Source organism: Papaver somniferum, unplaced genomic scaffold, assembly GCF_003573695.1.
Source record: "Papaver somniferum cultivar HN1 unplaced genomic scaffold, ASM357369v1 unplaced-scaffold_139, whole genome shotgun sequence".
NCBI lineage: Eukaryota > Viridiplantae > Streptophyta > Magnoliopsida > Ranunculales > Papaveraceae > Papaver > Papaver somniferum.
Window position 1 is genome coordinate 475,941 of NW_020623156.1, and position 21,594 is coordinate 497,534.

Genomic DNA, 21,594 nt, shown 5'->3' on the forward strand with positions numbered 1-21,594 from the left:
AATATATGTATGCTTTTGAACATCATCATATGAATGAAAGATTGTGTTTTTTGGTATTTGGTCTTATTTTTGTGTTATTAGATCATATTTTGTTATTTTTCCAAATGCATTTTATAGAAGTTCGGTTAGGAAATGAGATTACAGCACAATATCGAACTAGTTCATGACATAAGTTAGGAAATGAAAATAAACGACGTTGCCAAAATGAAATTACTAAGAACTTAATACCCAAACCGCATTATGAAAAGGTCTCTAAGGATGCGGAAATGATCTTCATATTTGTCTCAAAGCTTGAGTTCGGTTACCTGGTAAAATTCTGCAGATAACCGAACAATGTCATTTTTTTGGAACATTAAAGTTCGGTTACAACATATTTTTTGCAGATCACCGAACTACGCAGTTCGATGATCTGACGTTTTTTCCTAGTTAATCGAACCTGCATCGGGATATTTTGGCATGTTTTCGTTTTTTCAACCCCTGAGTTCGGTTACACTGCACATTTGCGATAAAACCGAACGCTGAGTTCGGTTACACCGTATTTTTTTGTAGGTCACCGTACTGTTCAGTTCGGTGACATGCCGTTTTTTCCTTGTTAAACGAACCTGACTCTGGATGTTTTGGAATGTTTTCGTTTTTGTTCAACCCTTGAGTTCGGTTACACTGGACATTTGCGATATAACCGAACGCTGAGTTCGGTTACACTGTAAATTTGCGATCAAACCGAACTACTTGTGTTGAATCCAAAATTTTAATTTAAGCATGATTGTAACAAAAAAAACATAAGACCAAATTATGAAATTCATTTAGTAATCCATATAACTAAATGTTGGAAGCAAACATAAGAAAACAAACTACCAAATCCGCAAAACAAAAGTCTTCCAAACATAAGGAAACAAACTACCAAATCAGCAATAAAAAAGTCTTCCAAACATAAGAAAACAAACTACTAATTGTTGCAATCACTCATTTACCACGACTACTACGAGAAACTTTTCTACTCTTTCGTTTAGGAGCTTTAGGTCGTCCTTTGTCACTAGGAGTGTCATCTCCACTGCTTTGTTGTTGAACCATCCGACTTGAGCCTTCCCCTTGTTGGCGACTCCTTTTCAACGGCATGGACTGGCTTGGATCAACCTGGATTGTATCGACAAGGTCGGGATTAAAAACATTAGTTATTTTGTTGTAGAGTTCTGTTTGTTCTCGAGTGTCCATCGGCTCTCCACTCCGGATTTTTGCCATCAATTTATTCAACAATTTATCACTTGCATTCACCTTTTCTCATCAAAAACATAAGTCACTATTATTTTTTAATACTTTATAACATTTTGAAAAACAAAAATAAGAGTAAATATCTTACCGCCGAATTCCACAAGATCAAGGCCTCATTACCACACATAGGGGTAGGCTTCATAATCTTCTGAGCCTCTTTCTCCATTGCCGTCGCTTTTGCTTTATCAGCACGGTCTTGTTGGACACTGTTTATTACACGAGGATGAGAAAAATGTTCATACCATTCCATATATCCATCGTCAGCGGCATTTGGCTCATCAAACGAATCTTGTAACTCTTCGACTGGAACAAGATAATACCCAAAGTTCTTCCAGTGGTCCACTGATGGAGCAGGATCGTATTTGGGATGAAATTCTTCTCGCTGTTCTTAGTTCCGACCTTCTTTACCTTGAAGTTTTCCACTTGTGGGACACTTTGGACACAAGAAAGTTGTCTAAGTACTCTTCGAGGATTATACATTGTACAACCCCCAGGATGAAACAACGGTCCATTATAACCCGCAACAGGTGAGAAATCAATAACATCAACATCCTCCTCGTCTTCATCTGATGCAATGCTGTAAGGATGGAAAACCACATCTTCCACTGTTAACTTATCCAATGTCTCCCTCAACTCCAACACCTTTTTTCCTTATTATTTTCCTGTGAGTTCAAAAATTCATATTTACCAGCTGTAGGCTTCCCATAAGGCCAAGGAGTGTGAGCATTAGACAATTGCAGTTTAGGGAAGTGGTCGTACACCCAAACCTATGAGAAGAGGCAAAAAATAATATATTCGCAATATGATTAGTAACAATACACATTCATTCACTTACATATTCAAACACACAAACGATAATTTAACGGGGTACCTGAACAAGGGTGTATAAGCCTCCAAAATATAGACTCCTAAGCCTCGAAGCTTTTCTGAGTTCCACTTGAACGAATGAAAGAACCGCAATGCCCCAAGAGTAGTTGTTCACCTCATCCAAGGGGTCCAATAGCTGGAGGTAATGAGAATTTACCACGTGGCCTGAAGTGTCAGGGAAGAAGATGGTTCCAAGTTGATATAACGAATAAGCAGTCACACGGTGCTTAGTCTTCTCCTCTGTTATCACCAACTTTCCTTGAGCAACCAAATCTTTCGTCCTTGAAAACTCATCAAACAAGGTTTTGAGCTTGATCTTTTTCAATTTCTTCTTGTACGTACGGTCTTCCTCAAACTCATTATACTCATCACCTTCCTTAGGCTCTTTGTTAGATCGCCTAAACTCACATTGTGCCTTTTTATCGCTCCATCCTAGACACCTTTCGACTAGTTTTTAAAGAACTTCATAACTCATCGAGGGGTCGTAGCCATCTCGAACACTTGTTCCTGTAATTGGTAGGGCTGTGATTCTAAAACAATCATCCGGAGTTATTGCCATCTCACCAAAAGGTAAATGAAAGGTATCCGTTTCTGGATAAGCCCTCTCGGCAAATGCAGTAACAGTGACATCATCAAATTTTTGGTGCGCATGTTGTATCCCGTTCCATAGTACACAATCAAATACCGCCAGGCGGACCTCATCACACTCATTTTCTATATTCCATACCTTGTTTTTTTGACGTTTCAAAACATGAACAACATTTTTATGATCCTAAAAAAACAACATCGTATCTTATATACTAATATATATAGAAAAGAACAATATATGTCAAAATATAATAAAATGACGGAGAAATCTAAATCTTGATGGTTAAGATTGAACCATACCTTTGTTGCAAAGATCTTGGCAGCCCATGAGTTTTTGCAGCCCATCAATACCTCCCCGCCATCTCTTGGAGTACCATATGTTGGATTCTTTGGCGGCAAACACAAATCCTTATGAGGAATGTAAGAATATCTAGCACAAGGCTTTTTAGGCGTCTTTCTAGGTCTCTTTACCACTATGTATGCTTGTTCCTCTTCTTCTTCCTCTTCATCCGAGCCCTCCTCTGATTCATCATCATCCTTATCTCCATCGTTGTCTCCACCTTCCTCATCTTTTTCACCCTCATCATCGCCACCCTCATTTCCTCCTCCTTGAGCTAGTTCATCTTCTCCACCTTGATTATGTTCTTGACTGCTCATCTCTTCCACGATCTCTTCATTAACTTATGGATTACGTTGTCAACATTATCTCTATTATCACCATCTTGGATGACAACACCCGGTAATGACCCACCTCCATACTTAGCATTTTTGGTTCCACGCTTATCGGCACCTAAGTGTTTTGGGCTTCTAGGCGTGGGAGTTCTCAAATCTTCCGGTAATGGTTGGTTAGATTTCTTACCTTTTCCACTAAACAAAAAAACAAAAGAAATAAGGAATAATTCACGAAAAAAAAAACCAACTCAAGAAAAAAAAATCGTGTTCCAGGGTAGAGTTCCGTTACTCAATTATTTTTTCGAGAAAACCGAACTCCACATATATATGTAAATAGCCAAGAGTTCGGTTTGTCAAAGTTTTTTGCGAACAAACCGAACATATTGGAACAAGTTCGGTTATATGGGTATTAAACATATAGGGAAAAAAAGAACAGTTCGGTTACATTGCCAAATTTTTTTTTTTTGTAATAAGGGTACAGTTCGGTTACATGGCAGTTTTAAACACTTATGCGAAACAACCGAACAAAGGTGCTAGAGTTCGGTAGTGTGGGTACTAGAAATTTTGGGAAAAATCAAACAGTAAGGTTGCATGGATTTTTTTCCTATTTTTGGTAATATGGCTATAGTTCGGTTACATGACAGTTCAACAATTTTTTTGCGAAACAACCGAACTCACGAGTTCAGTAACCTAGTTTTCAATCCTATAAAACCGAACTATTCTTCGTGTTCTTCGTTTCATGGAGTTCGGTTAAGAAACTAGGGCAACAATAAAAGACGCTCTAACTGAACTAAACACTGTAACTTCAATTTGAACCCTATTTTGATGATTTCTAATCAATTGAATCGATGAAAATCAAATTAAAAGAAATGGGTTTCTCGGGAAATACCTGCGAATCGGTCCCATGGAAGAATCAGGCTTCTTACTGCGTCTATTATACTGGATTATGGATTCACTTGGCTCTTCCACTTCTTTATGAATCTCAAAATCACTTGGCTGATTTGCGAGATGTCCTAATGGGGGACCTGTTCCTGGGAGTCTTTTGGTTTTCTTTCGAAGAACCATTCTTATAGTCGATTGATTAATCGACGATAAAAATTTTATGAATCGACGATTAATCGATGAAGACGATGTTGAAAGGAAGAAGAAGAAGAAGAAGAAGACTTTTTTTATCTTTGTGCGGCTGTAGGGTAGTCTGATTTTGGTTTTTGTTAATAGATTAGATTAGGGTTTTTTATATTTTGGTAGTTATTAGTTTAGTTATAATCTCAATTAGGCTTAGGGCAAATTAGTAATGTCTACACTTTAGGACATCCCTTATAAGTATAGGGTAGATGGCCTTATAAAAGAATGGTCCCAAAAAAACCATGGTCCAAAAAAATCGTTCTTCCTAACTCTTCAACATCAACACACACAGCCAGAAGAAAACCCGAAGAAAACCAGAAGGGGAGAGTGATTAGAGTGGATCTATTCAGATGGCAGCAGAAGGAACAGGAAATTTCTGGGGAGTATGCAAAGAATTCGTGGGTGAAAGATTTAGCTTCCTTGATAACCACAAGAAGTTTATTGATGCTAAAGAGAATGGAATCACATGGTCTGATTCTGACGTTGAATCTTTCATTGCTATTGATCCTGTCCACGGACCTGTTGTATGTTTCTCTTAACTCACACCCTTTAATTTTCATGGGTTTACCTTTTCATTTTTCTAATTCGTTCAGATTCTTGTAATTTTTGGGTATTTTTTGATTCTAGGGTTTTGAAGTGATTATGATTTGGGTGTTTTCTGTTTTTGTTTGTCTCAAGAGTTTTATGTTAGAGATTTTTGGCTCATGCCCTTAGCACGGATGAAGATAAAAGAAGAGAGTTTAGCCCCTACCATTTGCTGAAGTAGATTCTACTGAGAATTGTTTTAAATTGTAGCTTAATCTTGATTTTTTCTGCTCATTGTCGTCTCTGCTTCGTGCTGTTCTAGTATTTGCTGATTGACCCTTTTGTATTTTGTTCTAGATGTCAATTTTAGTATAAACCCATGATGATTGATGACTGGTGAACAATGCATTAGAAGGGAGTTATAATTATGAAATTTAGGTTGATCGTCCAATTGGATTTTGAAATATTTATGATTTGGGTGTTTTATCAGATTATCATCTTGGAATTCGTGTTTGTTTATATCAAGAGATGAACAGTTTTATTTTATCTTACCATAGCCTTTTCTTTATTATTACTACTAAGAATTGTTTTGAGATGTAGTTTATCTTGTATTTTTCTGTTCAATTGTAGTTTCGGGCCTTTCGGCTTCATGTTCTATTATTTGTTTGTGCGGGTGACCCATTTCAGTATCTGTTTGTTATGAAACTTGTGTTTGTTATGCAGTAGGTTAGTGGTGACTGGTGATGATGATTAGATTTTATATGTATATTTGGTAAGAAAAGGAAACAAAAAAAAATGCATTAGAATAGAATAATTATTTTATAATATGGTAGTGATAATCATCAATTAAGATTTTGATCGAGATAGCTGGTTGGGAAAGACCATCCAACCCGATTGCGCTGGTTGACTATTGCAAAACCGAGATAGAGCATCAACTACTTTGTGTTTTCTTTAGGACATGACAACATTGAAACACTTTGATAGTGGAAATAAGAGACTTACATTCATTTAAAAGACTAGAGTAGTTTTCTCACTTTCCACTAATTTTATTAACTGGATCTACTAGTTTACCATCACCCTCAGAAACGACTTAGTTAGCTGCAACTGGTTTATCCACTCCGCTGCCTTAAGAAGAGCAAACTTCTTTTCATGTTTGGAATTCATTGGGCGCCTTGTACCAGCTTTTGCAGCTGCATATTCTTCCGCAGTTTCTTGAAGTTAGACCTATACCAGTTTCACGAATGTCAGGTGAAATATAGGTGTCTTTATTTATAACCATGAAGCACTGGTAGGATGCCATTTTAATCACCATCACAAAACTTACACAGCTCTCTTTCATGGTACTGATTAGATGTTGGAGCAATTTTAGACTAGATGATTCCTAGTATTTTACTATCGAGGTTGCAGACTTAGAGTTACGATATATTTACCGACACAGGGCATTTTTTTGCTGTTTCACGGGGAATTATGTATTGTCTAACAGAATGTGGTGTGGTGTATGATTTTGTTTCTCTGAAGGAAATACATGCTTAAATATACATCTGATGGAGGAAAGAATGGAGTAGTTATAAATGTACATTGGTTGGCTTGATTGATTGTATGGCGTGTTATTGCATATAGTACCATCTTTGCATTAGATTTTGTTGGTGGTTCTAAAACTACTTTGATATTTTTGTTTCCTTCTGTTCTTCAGGTGGAGAATGTTAGGAAAGCAGCCAAGGTAGCTGCAATAGGAAGTGCTGTTGGAGCACTTCATTTGGGTGGAACTGCCTTTAAATATTCGAAGAGTCCTCATGGTACTTTTCTAGTTCTACCCTCTGTATGCCAAAATTGTTCTCATTGTGATTTGCTGATAATATGCTATGAAAGTTAGTCTATTAGTACTACTACAGTAAATTTAATATCATCTCGTGTTCGAATCTCCGTGATCCTTTTGTTGCACTCTTTCAGTGATTGGTGTTCCACTAGTATAGCAGATAAACACTGGAAGTCACAGAAAGTGGGCAACTTAGGTTATATACATTATGAGATAGCGTTCCAGATTTGACTTCTGAAAGAGTTTAGAATCATTAGGGTTATATGAGAATTCTTTTCTTCGACAGTATGTTGGGAATTCCATTTTGATTTCCCTCCATACTTTTTGTGTGAGTTGAATCTAGCATCCTTACAATGTGTATGTGAACATATCGAAGAAATAGGTAACCCAGCTTTGAGCTGCTCGACACTGCTTGCTCCTGCAGGGAAATCTCCTGCATAGTCCTGTAAGGCTAGGAAAAATGGTGATTGTTACTCTGAATACAAGCATCCAAGTTTGCTATTAAGCAGTCAGGTGGTGGTTTAATAATATCTTTGGTTCCCTTTTTCTACCCAAGCGGATATAGTATTCCAATTTTGAAAATTGGCGGATCTGGGATTAGTATTGACACTGTTAAATACTAGTTATTCTAGTTTATTGTAACGGTGATTCTCGAGCCTCAAACCTCATGTTATTGAAGCTTTTTTCTTTTCTTTCCCTTCAACTCTCTATCACCAAAGCTATTAGCTTACTTTTGTTTTCCGTTTGTTCTGTATCATTATGGAATATCGTAGTACAAACCGTGTCATATGTAATATGTTTGCCATGCTCTCCTGCAATCAGGTGAATTTGAGATGACAAATTGAGTCTCTTGAACAGCTCATGTCTATTTCAAACCGCATGAAAATATCCCTAGAATCATCATGGTACTCTTTTCGCTCTTCCTACTGCTTACCTGGTGTTACGCTCACTTACTTTTCAAGGGAGGTAATAATTAGAATCCTGTGTATTTTAGCAAATAATACAGCTTTGTGGTTCCCATTAATTGCTCAGGTTAGCATCGTCAGTTACAAAGAGAAAATGAAATATCTCTGTGATGAAAAACAAGATCTCTGTGACTGGGTTGCACCAGTACCGCCACGTGTGTCCGATATGGAAACGTCTCCGTGTTTCCAATACATCAATTCTAAAAAACTATAATGCGGGGACAGAATGGTATAAGTAAAATACCGCTTCTTTTTAATATATGTAGAAATATAAGCGAGCCAAAATTCCCATATTAAATGATTTTCACTCCTAGTACTGACTATTCAGTAATGGCTTATGGTGGAGATCTGGTTTTTCATCTCCCTGTCTCGGAGATATTTATCTTTGTAACTGATGGTGCTAACTTGAGCACTTAACTATATAACCACACAGGTGTATTTTTTGTTAACATACACATGCTTGTAATTATACCCCCTTAAAAGGTAGGTGACTGTTACTTTATACTTAAAATAACAACTTTAATATTGTAGCCATATTTTTGGTGTGTCCACGTATGTGGCTGTGTCCATACGTATGGACACACGATACAGGGACCCCCAAGAAGTATTGGCGCAACCCTGGACTGCGAGGACTAGCACCAGCTGCAATCTCATCATTAGTCTTACTATTATATGTGTTGTGCTAAATCATCTACTGACTACTGATATACATGGTCAGTTCATGCTTTTTTGTATGACATTTTACAAGTATAATCAAAATTGAAAATCTAGTTGAACTTATGTTATACAACATATCAAAAAATTGAGTGTATTTATGTATTCCGGCGTGTCCCCGTATTGTATTTTTTTTTAATTGCCGTACTGGACACACGGAGACGTCTACGTATAGGGCGGTATTGGTGCAACCCAGCTGCTTACCAAATACAGTCTTATTAGTATCTGCCAATGATATGCTATTAAAGTTCCGCTCTTAGTAAATTATTAGAACTGACACAAGGTCTGCGAAAATGAAACTACTAGAAACTTATTGTTATCTCTTGTTAGAACGTCGTAGACCCTTTTTTGTCCACTTTAGCAATTGTGGGGTATATACAAGGATATGACATCCTATAACAACTTCTGAAATATTTTAGGAAGAGATAAAGACTTGTTACTATCAACCACTTGACCGTTTTGCATATCGAAGTGACTTTATTAGTTTGCTTTGCATAAAGATGAAAAATAAACTAAAATTATGCATTGCATCCAAGATTCTCGGTTGTTAGATACTTAATACTTATTAGTTATGTTAGAACATTGGCATTTTGACCAACATAATCACTGAACAAGTTAGTAATTCCTTGCAATTATTATATCCTTTAAATATTTGTTCATTGAGATCTAGAGTCCTTTCAGCATAAATTTTGATCTCAGATGTTTTCATATCAGAGAAGCAGATGACTGAGCTTTAGCCTGCTCACTTAACGCTGCTTGCTCTTGTATAGATTTATCATAGATTTTTTTTTGCATAATCCCTTAAGACTTGGATACTTTGTTTTTGAGAGTAACAAACAGTCTCTTGTTCTGTGATTATGTTGCATTTTGACCATTATAATCACAGAACAAGTGTTTGATCTGCTTATTCAGAAGAGAAGTGCCCAGGTTCTTTTTTTTTAACAGTCAGATAGTTAGTGACGTGGTATCTCATTTCTACCCAGATACCTATGCCAAATTTGGATTACGGGTACTAGGATCGGACACTATTTGTACTTATTCAAAGGGTGTTTCTCGAGCCATAAGCCTCATTTTTAAAACTTTATCCTTGCCTTCAGCTCTTCATCGCTAAAGCTTTCAGTATTTTTTGTTTTACCCTCTGCTGGTGTAGATTTGGAATCTGGTTGTACACTTGTACTACTTTAACTGACAAATTGATTCTCATAAAAGTGATCACTCTTTTATACTTTATACATCTTTTTGAAACTTTGAATGACAAGTATGTTCAGTCAAGTCCCTTGAATTTTTGTTTGATCCAAAAGTAGTTTGTTAGCATTGTTTGGATGAGTATTGTATTCAAAACCCTCAGATTCGTGTCATTACCAAAACAGTAAAAAGCTAGAACTTGAATGTAAGATGTTGGATTTATCTGGATGATATTTTTCTCACCTTTTAAACATGTTATCAGGTACCGTCTTGGCTTTGAGTTTAGGAGCTGTGGTTGGTTATACAGTTGGAAAAGAAGCTGCGTCCCATTATTATCAACTCTATCGAGCCGATACTATGGCTTCTCAGGTCAAGTTTCTAGAGTGGGTGAGCACCAAATCCTAGGGTCGATCATGAATCAAGATAAAAGTAAGTTGTCACTTATTGTAATGCAAAGAGTACAGGACAGTCTACCAAATAAATAAAATAAGTTTAGACATCTTCCTTCTGTTTGTTTATATTGAGCTAGTAGCACTGCAATTATTCACGAGACATCTTTGCGTGGATATTTTTAAATGGACGGCGAGAGAATAATTGTGGGATAATTCATAAAGTTACAGTGTAATTTGTTTTTTGTTTCTGATAGGCACTGGAAAATTTGTACTAACCTGAATTCGTACTGAATTTGAACAAATTCAGCACTGGAAGTTTGGAACGGAAGCTTCTTTCCTTTTTTCTTTCCTTGTTTTGGGTGATGAAATAATGTTCATGAAGTGAAAATGAAATAATGTTCATGAAGATGCCATTTGGCAGTGCTCTCATGTTTGCCATCTATAGGCGTTGTAAATGGAGTTTTTTGCTGGACTGATTTTGAGAAGTACGAACCTAGCTTTGAATCTGAATAATAATGCTGAAACTGGTGTCCCTGTAGATATGAAGAGCTCTCAGTGGCGTGCATTCTGCTGGCCGGTGTAGTGCTAATCCGTACCAACTAGAGATCGTATGATTGTTACTTTTTTATTTAACCGTCTTTCAACCTCAACGACAAACACTCACTGATATTGGAACATAACACAACAGAATGTAAAGATGACCTTACTTAGCACTACGCCATTTAGCACTACACCACATGGGTGAGTATGCATTTGTTAAACTTGAAATCCATCGTGCATTGGATGCGGATACGGCTAAAAGTAAAACCGAACCAATCCAGACCATACAAGCTCACCTTTGTTACACCATGAAGCATGTTTGTTTGCATCTGACTCGTAGGCCGGATTTATTTTTTCCATTTTTATCATATTTGACCCCGACTTGGACCACGTTCGAGTCAGGGAACTAAATATCCCAACCACTAACTTGCGTATTTTATTTTTGAGTTAGTTAAGTCAGACCTAACTCAGATAACAAACACATTGAGTCAGATTCACAATAGTCGGATCCAGAAAGAGAAAAATAAGAGTAAAAAATAAAAATGAAGTGTCGAATTTGGTTCGAGGAAACTTTGGGCCTAAGATGTTTTCCCTGTGAACTAGTGTTTGTCTATTTCAATTGATCTCAATTCTCAAACCACAGAGAGAGAGTGTTTGGTGATGGAAGAATCAGGAAATACCGCGCTGGTGAGATCTTCTTCTTGTGGTTGTTCCGAAGAATCATCGTCCAACAGTGGAAAGATCATGAAAACCCTAATCCCATATTTAACCGAGGATATCTGCCTTGAATTTTTTTTCTATTGCCCTTTAGATTGTATCTTTAGGTTCAAGTGCATATCCAAGGTATGTAATTCTCATCTCTCTAACCCTAGCTTCATATATAATTGGATCACAACTATTCTGCTGGTATTCCATGGAACCTGGTTTACAATTATGAATTAGAATGTTCAATTGCTTATCTTGATTCTCATTCCCATACTCATTTGATCACTAACCTCACTAAGTTGTCTTTTGAATTCTTGAATCCAAATAAAGAAAAATTATCGCTCTTATGTTCAAGTAATGGTTTAGTTCTATGTTCGAAAAAGATTAAAAAGGTTTGGTCTTACTATGTTTGCAATCCAATCACACAAAAAAGGGTTTTGCTTCCTAGACCATTCTATGCAGATCCCAGAAGTGTCCGCTGTTTCACATGTGAGGTTTCTCAGTTATCCACAACATACAAGGTTGTGCGATTCCTTCCGGTTGAAAAGGAAAACTATAGGTGAGATGGAATATCTACCATATTTCTACTACTAAATGTCTCTATTGGAGATTTACAATAAACTCGTGTAGTTATGCATGGTGAAATGGTGAAATGTTCTACTGGATGGAAGACAGGGAGAGAATCATAGCTTTTAACAAAACTGATGTTTCTCAACTCATTTTACCCGACAAGTACAACTCTTATGATGTTTGTAACTTAGTCCGTTGTCTTGGAGAATCTGAAGGATTGGTCCTTTATGGTCGGATAAAAAGAATCAAGAAGACCTTAAGTGTTTGGGAGATTAAGGAGAATAACTTCCATTTGTTGCACAAGAATATTGGATTGGGTCGTCTCGTAGGAAAAATGAATTTAAAATCAGGTGGTATGTTAGTAGAAAATAATTGGAAGGACGTAATTCAGGTTTTCAGTTTCATTCCAGTAGACAAAAATGTTATTTTGATTGGTTGCAAGAATTATATTTGGACGTTCAACGTTCGAACCGAAGTATGTGAAGAGCTCTGCAAACCAATACATTCAGGTTCGCGTCGACCGTTTGTACTAAAGGCAATGCCGACGATAATTCCACCATGCTCTTGGTGAACACTTTAATTGCCTGTTCAGATCTGGAACCTTCTCTGCCAGGTAACTCGTTATCCTTATTTATCTTCCTTTGCTTGTGATTCCTTTTTGTCAAACGATTGGAATGGCATCTCAATTGGTAATATAATTTTTAAATGTTATTTACAAAATTGTTGAATGGGATTCTACATAACTTGATACGTTATTCTTGTGTTAACTTTGGTTGGAAATATTAGAATTTTTGTGGACGCGGAAGTTAGATTTTTTGAAAACATTTTGTTCGAAACCATTAGACTTGTACGTACATTTCCAAAATAGTAAAGAGCTAGAACCTGAGCATAAGATATTGGGTTTACCTATCTGATATTTATCTCGCTTTTTAAATATGTTATCATCAGGTACAGTCTTGGCTTTGCGTTTAGAAGCTGTGGCTGGTTACACAGTTGGAAAAGAAGCTGCTCCCCATTATTATCAACTCTTTCGGGTCGATACTATGGCTTCTCGAGGCATGTTTTTAGAGTGGGTTAGCACCAAATACGAGGGCCGATAGATGAATTAATCAAAATCAAAATAAGTTGACACTTATTGAGCTATTTAAAATAGTACAAGTAGTCTACTAAATAAATAAACACAAAATTGGTTAAAAAGACCAAAATGAATAATTCTTGGATGAAAAGACATGTAAAATTTGATACTGTTTAAATGGACAAGAATATAAAAATAGTCAGGATGTAAACAGTTTCATCCTACCCATTTTAAAATACTTTTTCTTATTTTTAATTTACGTCAGGATGCATCCAGTTTCATCCTCGCTCTTTTTTAAGTTTAAGACATGATGAATCCAGTTTCATTCTTCCTATTTTTTTGGTGTCCATTTCACCCACACAAATTTTTACTCGTCCATTTGAACCATGTTTTAAAAATATTTGGACAAATGACCCATTTTCCATAAATAAAATGAAGTTTGGCCATTTTCATACTGTTTTTACGGTGCCAGTAGCACTGCAATTAATCACGAGAGATGTTTGCGTGAATATTTTATATGAACGAAGAAAGAAAGATTGTGGGACAATTCATAAAGTTACAATGAGATTTGTTTCTGATAGACACTGTAAAAATTTAGTAGACAAACTCCACACTTTTTTTTTTTTTGGAAATGGAAAGAATGTATATGAAGTGAAATGCCCCGAAGATGTCATTTCGCGTAACTTTTGCGATCTACGGGCTTTGTCAAACTGAATTGAGGTGTATGAACTCTAGCTTAAAATCTTTGGTCCAAGTCGAGTTTTACAGGTCTTACGATAAGATACATAATTGCTTATATGGACTAGACTCCTGCTTGTCGATCAATATCCTTGAACAACCGATCCATTTATCTTTTGGCATATTTCAGTCACATAATCCTTTCTTTTCCTTCAAATCAACCATTCGATGGTTAAGGAAGAGTGAATGAAATCTTTCAGCGCTTTGCATGATCAAGTCGGCTCTAGTCAAGCAGAAAGATAGAACTCCTAGGTTAAAGGAGTTCTCGATATTCAGCTTCAGTACTAGAACGAGAAACAGTCTTTTGTTTACGAGCACTCCAAGAAATAATGTTACCACCCAAATAAACACAATATCCACTTGTAGAACGACGATCATCAAGAGAACCAGCCCAATCAGAATCAGTATATGCACTGAAAGATAATTGTAGAGAAGGGGATGGCTTAAGGAGTATACCAAACGTACTTGTATGCTTGAGGTAACGAAGAATACGTTTAACTAATCCCCAGTGAAACTCTGTAGGAGCATGCATAAATTGACAAATCTTATTGACAGCAAACGCAAGATCCGGACGAGTAAAAGTTAAATATTGCAAAGCTCCAACAATGCTACGATATTCAGTAGCATCTGTTAATAAAGAGCTACGATCAGAGGAAATATCACCAGAAGTGCTTAGCGGAGTAGTAATTGGTTTAACGCCATCCATTTTTACTCGAATAAGAAGATATTGAGCATAACGATGTTGCGAGAGAAAGAGCCCCGAAGAAGTACGAATTGCCTGAATCCCAAGAAAATAAGATAATTGACCAAGATCTTTAATTGCAAATTCTTGCTGCAAACGAGAGAGAATAGAGGAAATACCTGTAGTACTAGAGCCAGTGACAATGATATCATCCACATACACCAACAAATAGATCACACCATGAGTCCCAGTATGAATAAACAAGGACGAATCACACTTGGAAGTGACAAAACCAATTTGCAACAAAAAATTGCTAAGTCTGTGATACCACGCACGAGGAGCCTGTTTAAGTCCATAAAGAGAACGATGTAATTTGCAAACATGTGTAGGAAAACGAGAATCAACATAACCTGGAGGTTGTTTCATATAGACTTCCTCTTGAAGTTCTCCATGAAGAAAAGCATTCTGCACATCAAGTTGATGAATGGGCCAATTGGAGGATAAAGCCAATGTAAGAATAATACGTATAGTGCATGGTTTAACAACCGGACTAAACGTTTCAGAGTAATCAATTCCTTCTTGTTGATTGTATCCTTTGGCAACTAGGCGAGACTTACGACGTGCAATGGTACCATCTGGATTACGCTTGATTCGAAAAACCCACTTACAACCAATAACATTCATAGAAGGATGATACGGGACTAAGGACCAAGTACCATTTCGAAGTAATGCATTGACCTCATCGTCGGAGGATGTACGCCAGTCAGGGTCCTTATGAGCTTGAGAAATACAAGACGGTTCAAGAACGGAATCACAGATGAGAGCATATCGTGAATTTGGTTTGAAAATACCATCTCTAGATCTTGTAGTCATCGGGTGTGTAACAGTGGAAGCATCTGTTGAAGTTACAGATTGAGCAGCAGAAGAAGACGGCAAAAATAACTGAGAGTCGTACGAATCAGGAACAAGAGACAATTAATCGACAGCATCAGGTGTTGGCGACAGCGGAAGAGTAACAGCAGGTGACGGCTGAGAATGAGAGACAGAAACCGGCAGCGGATGATTAGAGAAGGATGCTGTCGGCTGAGAAGTAACAGCAGGTGACGGCTGATGATTGGAGACAGAGACAGACGGCTGATGATTGGAGACAGAGTTTGGCGGCTGATGATTGGAGACAGAGTTTGGCGGCTGATGATTGGAGACAGGGTTTGGCGGCTGATGATTGGAAACAGAATTTGATGGCTGATGATTGGAGACTGGCGGCTGATGATTAATAGGCACTGATAACGGCACAAAATTATGAAGAGCAGACAAGGGAAGAATTACCTGTGAAGGAGTCGACGACGGCGAAGGTGACGACGCGGATGCAAAGGGAAAGGTAGTCTCATCAAAAACAACATGTCGACTGATGTATATTCGACCCATAGGAATATGAAGACACTTATAACCCTTATGAGAGGGGCTATAGCCAATAAAAACACATGGAGAAGACAAAACATCCATCTTATGAGACCTATACGGACGCAAGTGAGGATAACATAGAAAGCCAAATACACGAAGAGAAGTGTAATCAGGTGAAATACCAAAAAGAGCTTCATATGGAGAAGAATTATTAACAGAAGTCGAAGGGACACGATTCATCAAATAACAGGCAGTGTAAAAGGAGTCATACCAATAGGAAGACGACACAGAGGCTATGTTAAGAATAGTAAGACCAGTTTCACGAATATGACGATGACGACGTTCAACCAAACCATTTTGTTCAGAAGTATGTGGACATGAAAAACGATGAAAAATTCCAAGTTCTTGAAGATGTGGAGTGAGTTTGCGATATTCAGCAGCATTATCAGATTGTAATATTTTTATCTTTCGACCAAAAAGATTTTCAACATGCTTTTGGAATAAGAAAAATATAGAGAAAACATCAGATTTTTGAGACATAGGAAACATCCAAGTAAAACGACTATACGCATCAATGAATATAATATAATATATATATCCTTCATTAGATAAAACATGAGAGGGTCCCCATACATCGGAGAGAATTAAATCTAATGGATTCAAATAAACTGTTGTACTGGATTGAAAAGGTAATTTATGACTTCTATGCTGATGACAAAAAGAACAAAAACTGATAGTTTGATTTGAAACTGGAAGAGAAAACTGAGAAATAACTTTGCGAACTGTGTGCATCATTGGATGACCCATTCTAGCATGCCAGGCTTGTAAACTAGCACGTTCTCCTATGTAAGCCTGAGGAACTGGAGACGAAACATCAAGTTGATAGAGACCACCCTTCCTAATGCCGCGAAGAAGAACCTTCCCGGTACATCGATCCTTCACAAGACAAAAATTTGGATGAAATTCAAATAAGACATTTTTATCAGTAGTGAAACGAGAAACAGATAAGAGATTATGAGAGATTTTGGGTGTAAAGAGGACATTACGAAGCTGCAACTTACGGTTGGGAGTCCCTAAAATTGAGGAACCAACATTAGAGATTGGTATAGAAGAACCATTACCCATCTGAATTTGATCAGGGCCAGTATACTCAGTAGGAAATTGAAGACGAGAGAAATCATTGGTAATGTGATCTGTAGCACCACTATCAGGCGTCCAAGAAGGTGATGATGAAAACCCAGGTCCATAAGCAGCATAAGCCCGAGGTGTAGAGGATGGTGGTTGACGCCTAGGTGGTCGAAAACTCTTGTCATAACGATTCCAGCAGTCTTGGGCTTCATGATTTTTACGCCCACAAAGTTGACAACGAGGAGAAGAAGAATCAGAGGTCATAGGCCCACGTTGATTGTCAGGTGAAGCAGGCCCACGTTGATTCTGAGAACGAGCAGGCTGAGATGAACCAGGCCCATGGTAATTTTGATTTTTGTTGTTACCGGTAGAGCGAAAGGAAGAGAACTGAGAGTTGGGTGCTGAAGATGATCCAGATGATGAAGAAGAACGATACGAAGATTGTCGATTCTGGGCAGCGAGATTAGCAACTGGTTGAGAGTTGGAAAGCTTTATCTGTTGATCAATACGTAGTTCAAATGTCAGGAGAAAAGTGAGAAAATCTTCAACAGACAACGAACTCATCGTGGTGGTTAATGATGTGACAATAGCATCATAGGTACTGTCCAAGCCAGCTAAGAGACAATGACGAAACTCTTTTTCTGTGACAATGGTATCTGCTGCTGCCAAGCTATCCACAAGATCACGAGCACGGTCTATGTACTGACGCATAGTTTGAGAACCTTTACGTAATGCTCGCAGTTCACAGTGAAGATGATGAACTTGAGCATCAGATTTAGAGCCATAAAGAGATTCCAGAGATGACCAGATTTCTTTAGACGTTGTTAATCGATGGACATGACGAAAAGTAGCCGGGGTAAGAGAAGAAAACAGCCAACTAACTAAGAGTTTATCCTGTTTTCTCCAGGAAAGATAGGCAGGATTTGGGAGATCAGCAGTAAGAGTTTCTGTAGGGCATGGGGTTGCACCAGTGACATAACCATCCAAGTCATGTCCCTGAAGGTAAGTAAGAAATTGAGCACGCCACAGGGAGTAATTGGTGTCGTCCAGCTTTACGGTGATCATGTGATGTGGCTGAGAGAACTGAAAGGAAGACATTGTAGAGGACTGCAGGGAAGACAGGGTAGAGTTGATTATAGCAGAAACTGTAGAAGAGGCTGTAGAAGATGTGGTTGATGATTCTGTCATGACTAAAATAGGATCGACTAACCTACTGATACCAAGATAGAACTCCTAGGTTAAAGGATTAACTACTAGGTTTTAACTAAAGAAAAGAGAGACAAGATAACGAGGTTAAACAAGACAGTTTCAATTGATTTGAATACACAGAATATACAGAGACTCAATGCATATATATGCATAACTAACTTGAGGGTTAAGATACTATCTTTCCCAAATAAACACAATTCCCTAATATACAGAGACTTCCAAATATACAGGTTGAGTTAACTTAAGGGTTAAGTCACGTTGTGTTAACACAGAAGGTTCATTTCTTTAAAGTTCTTTTAAGTGATGTTAAATTAGAGTCCCGGATAGAAAGATGAAAGAAAACGGGAAATTTTCCGAAAGGTTGTAATGTCAATAAAAGCAGAAGGTTCACTTCTAATAAAGACAGCAGAGTCGGTGCTTATGATGTAATAAATGAAAGCAAGTAAGCGGCGTCCATTTTTCTCATCAGCGTACTAAATGACGTAAACCTATAAAATTCAAATTTCAAGAATATTGAAAGACAACATCACAGAACCTGCTGACAGTTATAATCTGTTTTCTTTTTTATTTAAGAAAAAGTAAGGCAGAAAACCTCACTGGCTGGAACATTACCAGCTATCGTTGCAATATTATTAATAAAAACCCTATTGCTTAATCTATTAGTAATATTAGTCTATCGTTGCAAGAATTTCCAAGAGAAAAAATGCCTTGGTTTTACGGCTTTGCGGAGTCGACATTCCATCGTCCATGTATGTCGCGCGCTATAACCCATGCATGCCCTGTTTAATGTTTTCTACTTAACGTATGACTAAGTGCTCTCATTTTCTGAGATTGCCCTGAAATCAGTCCAGCCGTGGAAGGATTTTGTGATAAAACAATCTCATAGCCATCGTAAAAAGATTCCATTCCTTCTGCTACTATTTGCCAGACTAAACCACCTCCTACGGTTCCTCCACTTCGCGCTAAGTTATCAATGCTGTCGTAAACTGCGTTCATGTACTCATCTCTCGCGCTTAACGTGTATCCTGGATCTTTACTCGATTTGCCAAATTCGGAAAAAACCAATGGCTTTCTCAGTATCGTCCTTGAATCTTCCCAATGACTAGACATCCACTTTTGTACAAAACCTAATTGTGCATAGTCGTTTTGGCCGGATAACCTGCGAATTTGGATTGCAGCAAAGAAAAGGTTAATATTCGTCTTACCATATAGTAGTTAATGGTTCCTGCTTTTACCAGTTGTAGGGGGTTTTAGAATGTAAATATTTGAGCTATAGTTAGAGCTTATATATATATATATAGGAAACTCACCAAATATCAGGATATGCATGTATGGTAGCAAAGTCGATTTCTTGGATAAGATTGTTTGAAATGAAATCTGTTCCAACTTGGTAACCAGGATTGTTTTGCTGCTTCTCTGGCATTGAATCCCCATAAAATCCCTCCATTCCGATCTCGAGCAAGTGTTTGTTGTCGATGGATTTTGTATATGTAGCCATCTCTTGAACCCACCCCTGTACTGTTTTGCCAGAGGTATCAGCTTGGCAACGAGGTTCGTTCATGAGCTCCCATGCCATTATAGTTGGGTCATCCTTATAAGCGACTTTAGTTATGGTGTTGAACCGTGTTAGAATTTTCTGTAGACAAAAAAAAATCTCATACATTAATACGTCGTCTACAAATATTGTATTGTATATAAATTATTTGTGAATACCCACTTTTGAAAAACAAATATGACGCACGGGCATGCATTGTTGAATGAATTTACCTTGACATGGTTCTTATAGTACTCCTTCAAAACAGGATTTGTGTAGAAATCATCATCGCTAGAAATCTGTACGCCCGCACTTTTACCCCACTGTGCATACTGCGGTCTTCCTCCATAGTCATTGTAATTATTTACGAGACTCATGATTAAACGAATTCCGTATTTGCTTGCTTCCGAAATGACGAAATCAAGTGCCTCAAACACACGTTCATCGTACACACCAGGTGATATTTGGAGATCAAGAGCTTGATTGCTACCGTCACTAAAAGCCCATGTTCGGCATACGGTTAAGCCAGCGGCAGAAGCATCACGGAACACGTTAGAGATTTTGTATCGTTCAGTTGGATCAGCAGCTACGTGCATCATCCAGTATGAGTTGAATCCATTAAACAGAAATGGAGACCCATTGAGTAAAAATTGAGTACCTTCTGTTGTAACAAAACCTGAAACACGAGGACTAGGAACTAATCTAGCAGCTGCAGAAATTTGGCAAACTACAAGAATGAAGAAGAAAAAGAAAACGACTCTAGAAAACTTAGACATCTTTTCCTTTGTTTCTGTTAAAAGAAGCAACAGTTGATATGTTGAGTGGTGCGGGGTTGAAGGGGTTTTTATAGCAAACGGTGAGAGCTTGATCCGAGAAAGAGAGAGAGAGAGAGAGATAGAGAGAGAGGGAGAGATGTAAGATCTTTCGGCGTCAGAAATGGTGGGAAACTATATGCTGAAATTCTGGTAGTTAAAAAAAGGTAGGCGATTCGGTTATTGATTGCATGCATGAATTCTGTTGGAGAAAGAAGCAGGAAAAACTAACAAGGAAGGTGACTGGTAGGAGGACGTGAACTAACGAGGTAGGTAATAAAAGTTTGTTACATTTTGGCTAGAAAGGCAAAAGGGCGGGGTGATCAAAGATATTACATTCTGGGCCATCTCAATGGATTTCTTTTCCATTGAGACATTTCATCTCACTATGTAGGCGCCTAATTTTTTTAGGGAACCAGTTTATTACCGCTCATGCAATGGCATATTTGTACAAAACAGCACAACACAATAGAAAAACACTTCTCAAAAACTGGCGGCAATACCTTTGCTTAAAAACACGACCAGTTAGAAAAAGAAACTAACAATATGTAGCTAATAGTTAGTGCATACCTGGAGGAATGAGACAGGTAAGCTAACAATGCAGAGCATAAAACGAAAGAAAGTTATATTACAGAGGGAAAATGGTAAACTGCTTTAGAATAACTTGAGGATGCAACAATTTCTATTTTTGCATTCAATATATTAACATGGGGTTCCCTCGGATACATTTGTCGATATTCCATATGCAAGATTTATTTCTCTGACTTATATATATCATGATGATGCATTATATATGGACTCGGACTTGGTCGATCGGCTAGGTCATATATGTAGTCAACCATTCATGAATGAAGTGTTAATCCTATCTAAGTAGCGGTCTGGTCGTGGCATGTGCCTCAGCCTCTCAGCATCTCTAGAAGGTGGAGTAGTTAAGAAAAGTATGCAGGGGTATATGGCTTCACTAAGAACCGTTGATAAAGTTAAAGCCATGCCATTGTTCTGTTAGGGATGCTTATATATTACAGAAAAGCTTATATAACAGAACCGCATGCAATTTTGCAGAGATTAGGGGTATTGAGTGT

At 37.7% G+C, this 21,594-nt stretch overlaps 2 protein-coding genes across 2 annotated transcripts; one reads left to right on the top strand and one right to left on the bottom strand.

Annotated features, from left to right (window-relative positions):
• The first annotated feature begins 4,760 nt into the window (after window positions 1-4,760).
• LOC113335321 (succinate dehydrogenase subunit 6, mitochondrial-like) lies at window positions 4,761-10,524 on the top strand. The gene is made up of 3 exons (XM_026581412.1): window positions 4,761-5,045; window positions 6,740-6,842; window positions 9,989-10,524. Exons 1-3 carry the CDS (start codon window positions 4,872-4,874, stop codon window positions 10,129-10,131), a joined length of 420 nt encoding a protein of 139 aa, XP_026437197.1. The 5' UTR covers window positions 4,761-4,871; the 3' UTR covers window positions 10,132-10,524.
• Window positions 10,525-18,895: 8,371 nt separating this feature from the next.
• Window positions 18,896-20,476, bottom strand: LOC113335215 (mannan endo-1,4-beta-mannosidase 5-like). The gene is made up of 3 exons (XM_026581335.1): window positions 19,934-20,476; window positions 19,477-19,802; window positions 18,896-19,325 (listed from the first exon to the last, which is right to left on the bottom strand). Exons 1-3 carry the CDS (start codon window positions 20,474-20,476, stop codon window positions 18,950-18,952), a joined length of 1,245 nt encoding a protein of 414 aa, XP_026437120.1. The 3' UTR covers window positions 18,896-18,949.
• Between the last annotated feature and the right edge of the window lie 1,118 nt (window positions 20,477-21,594).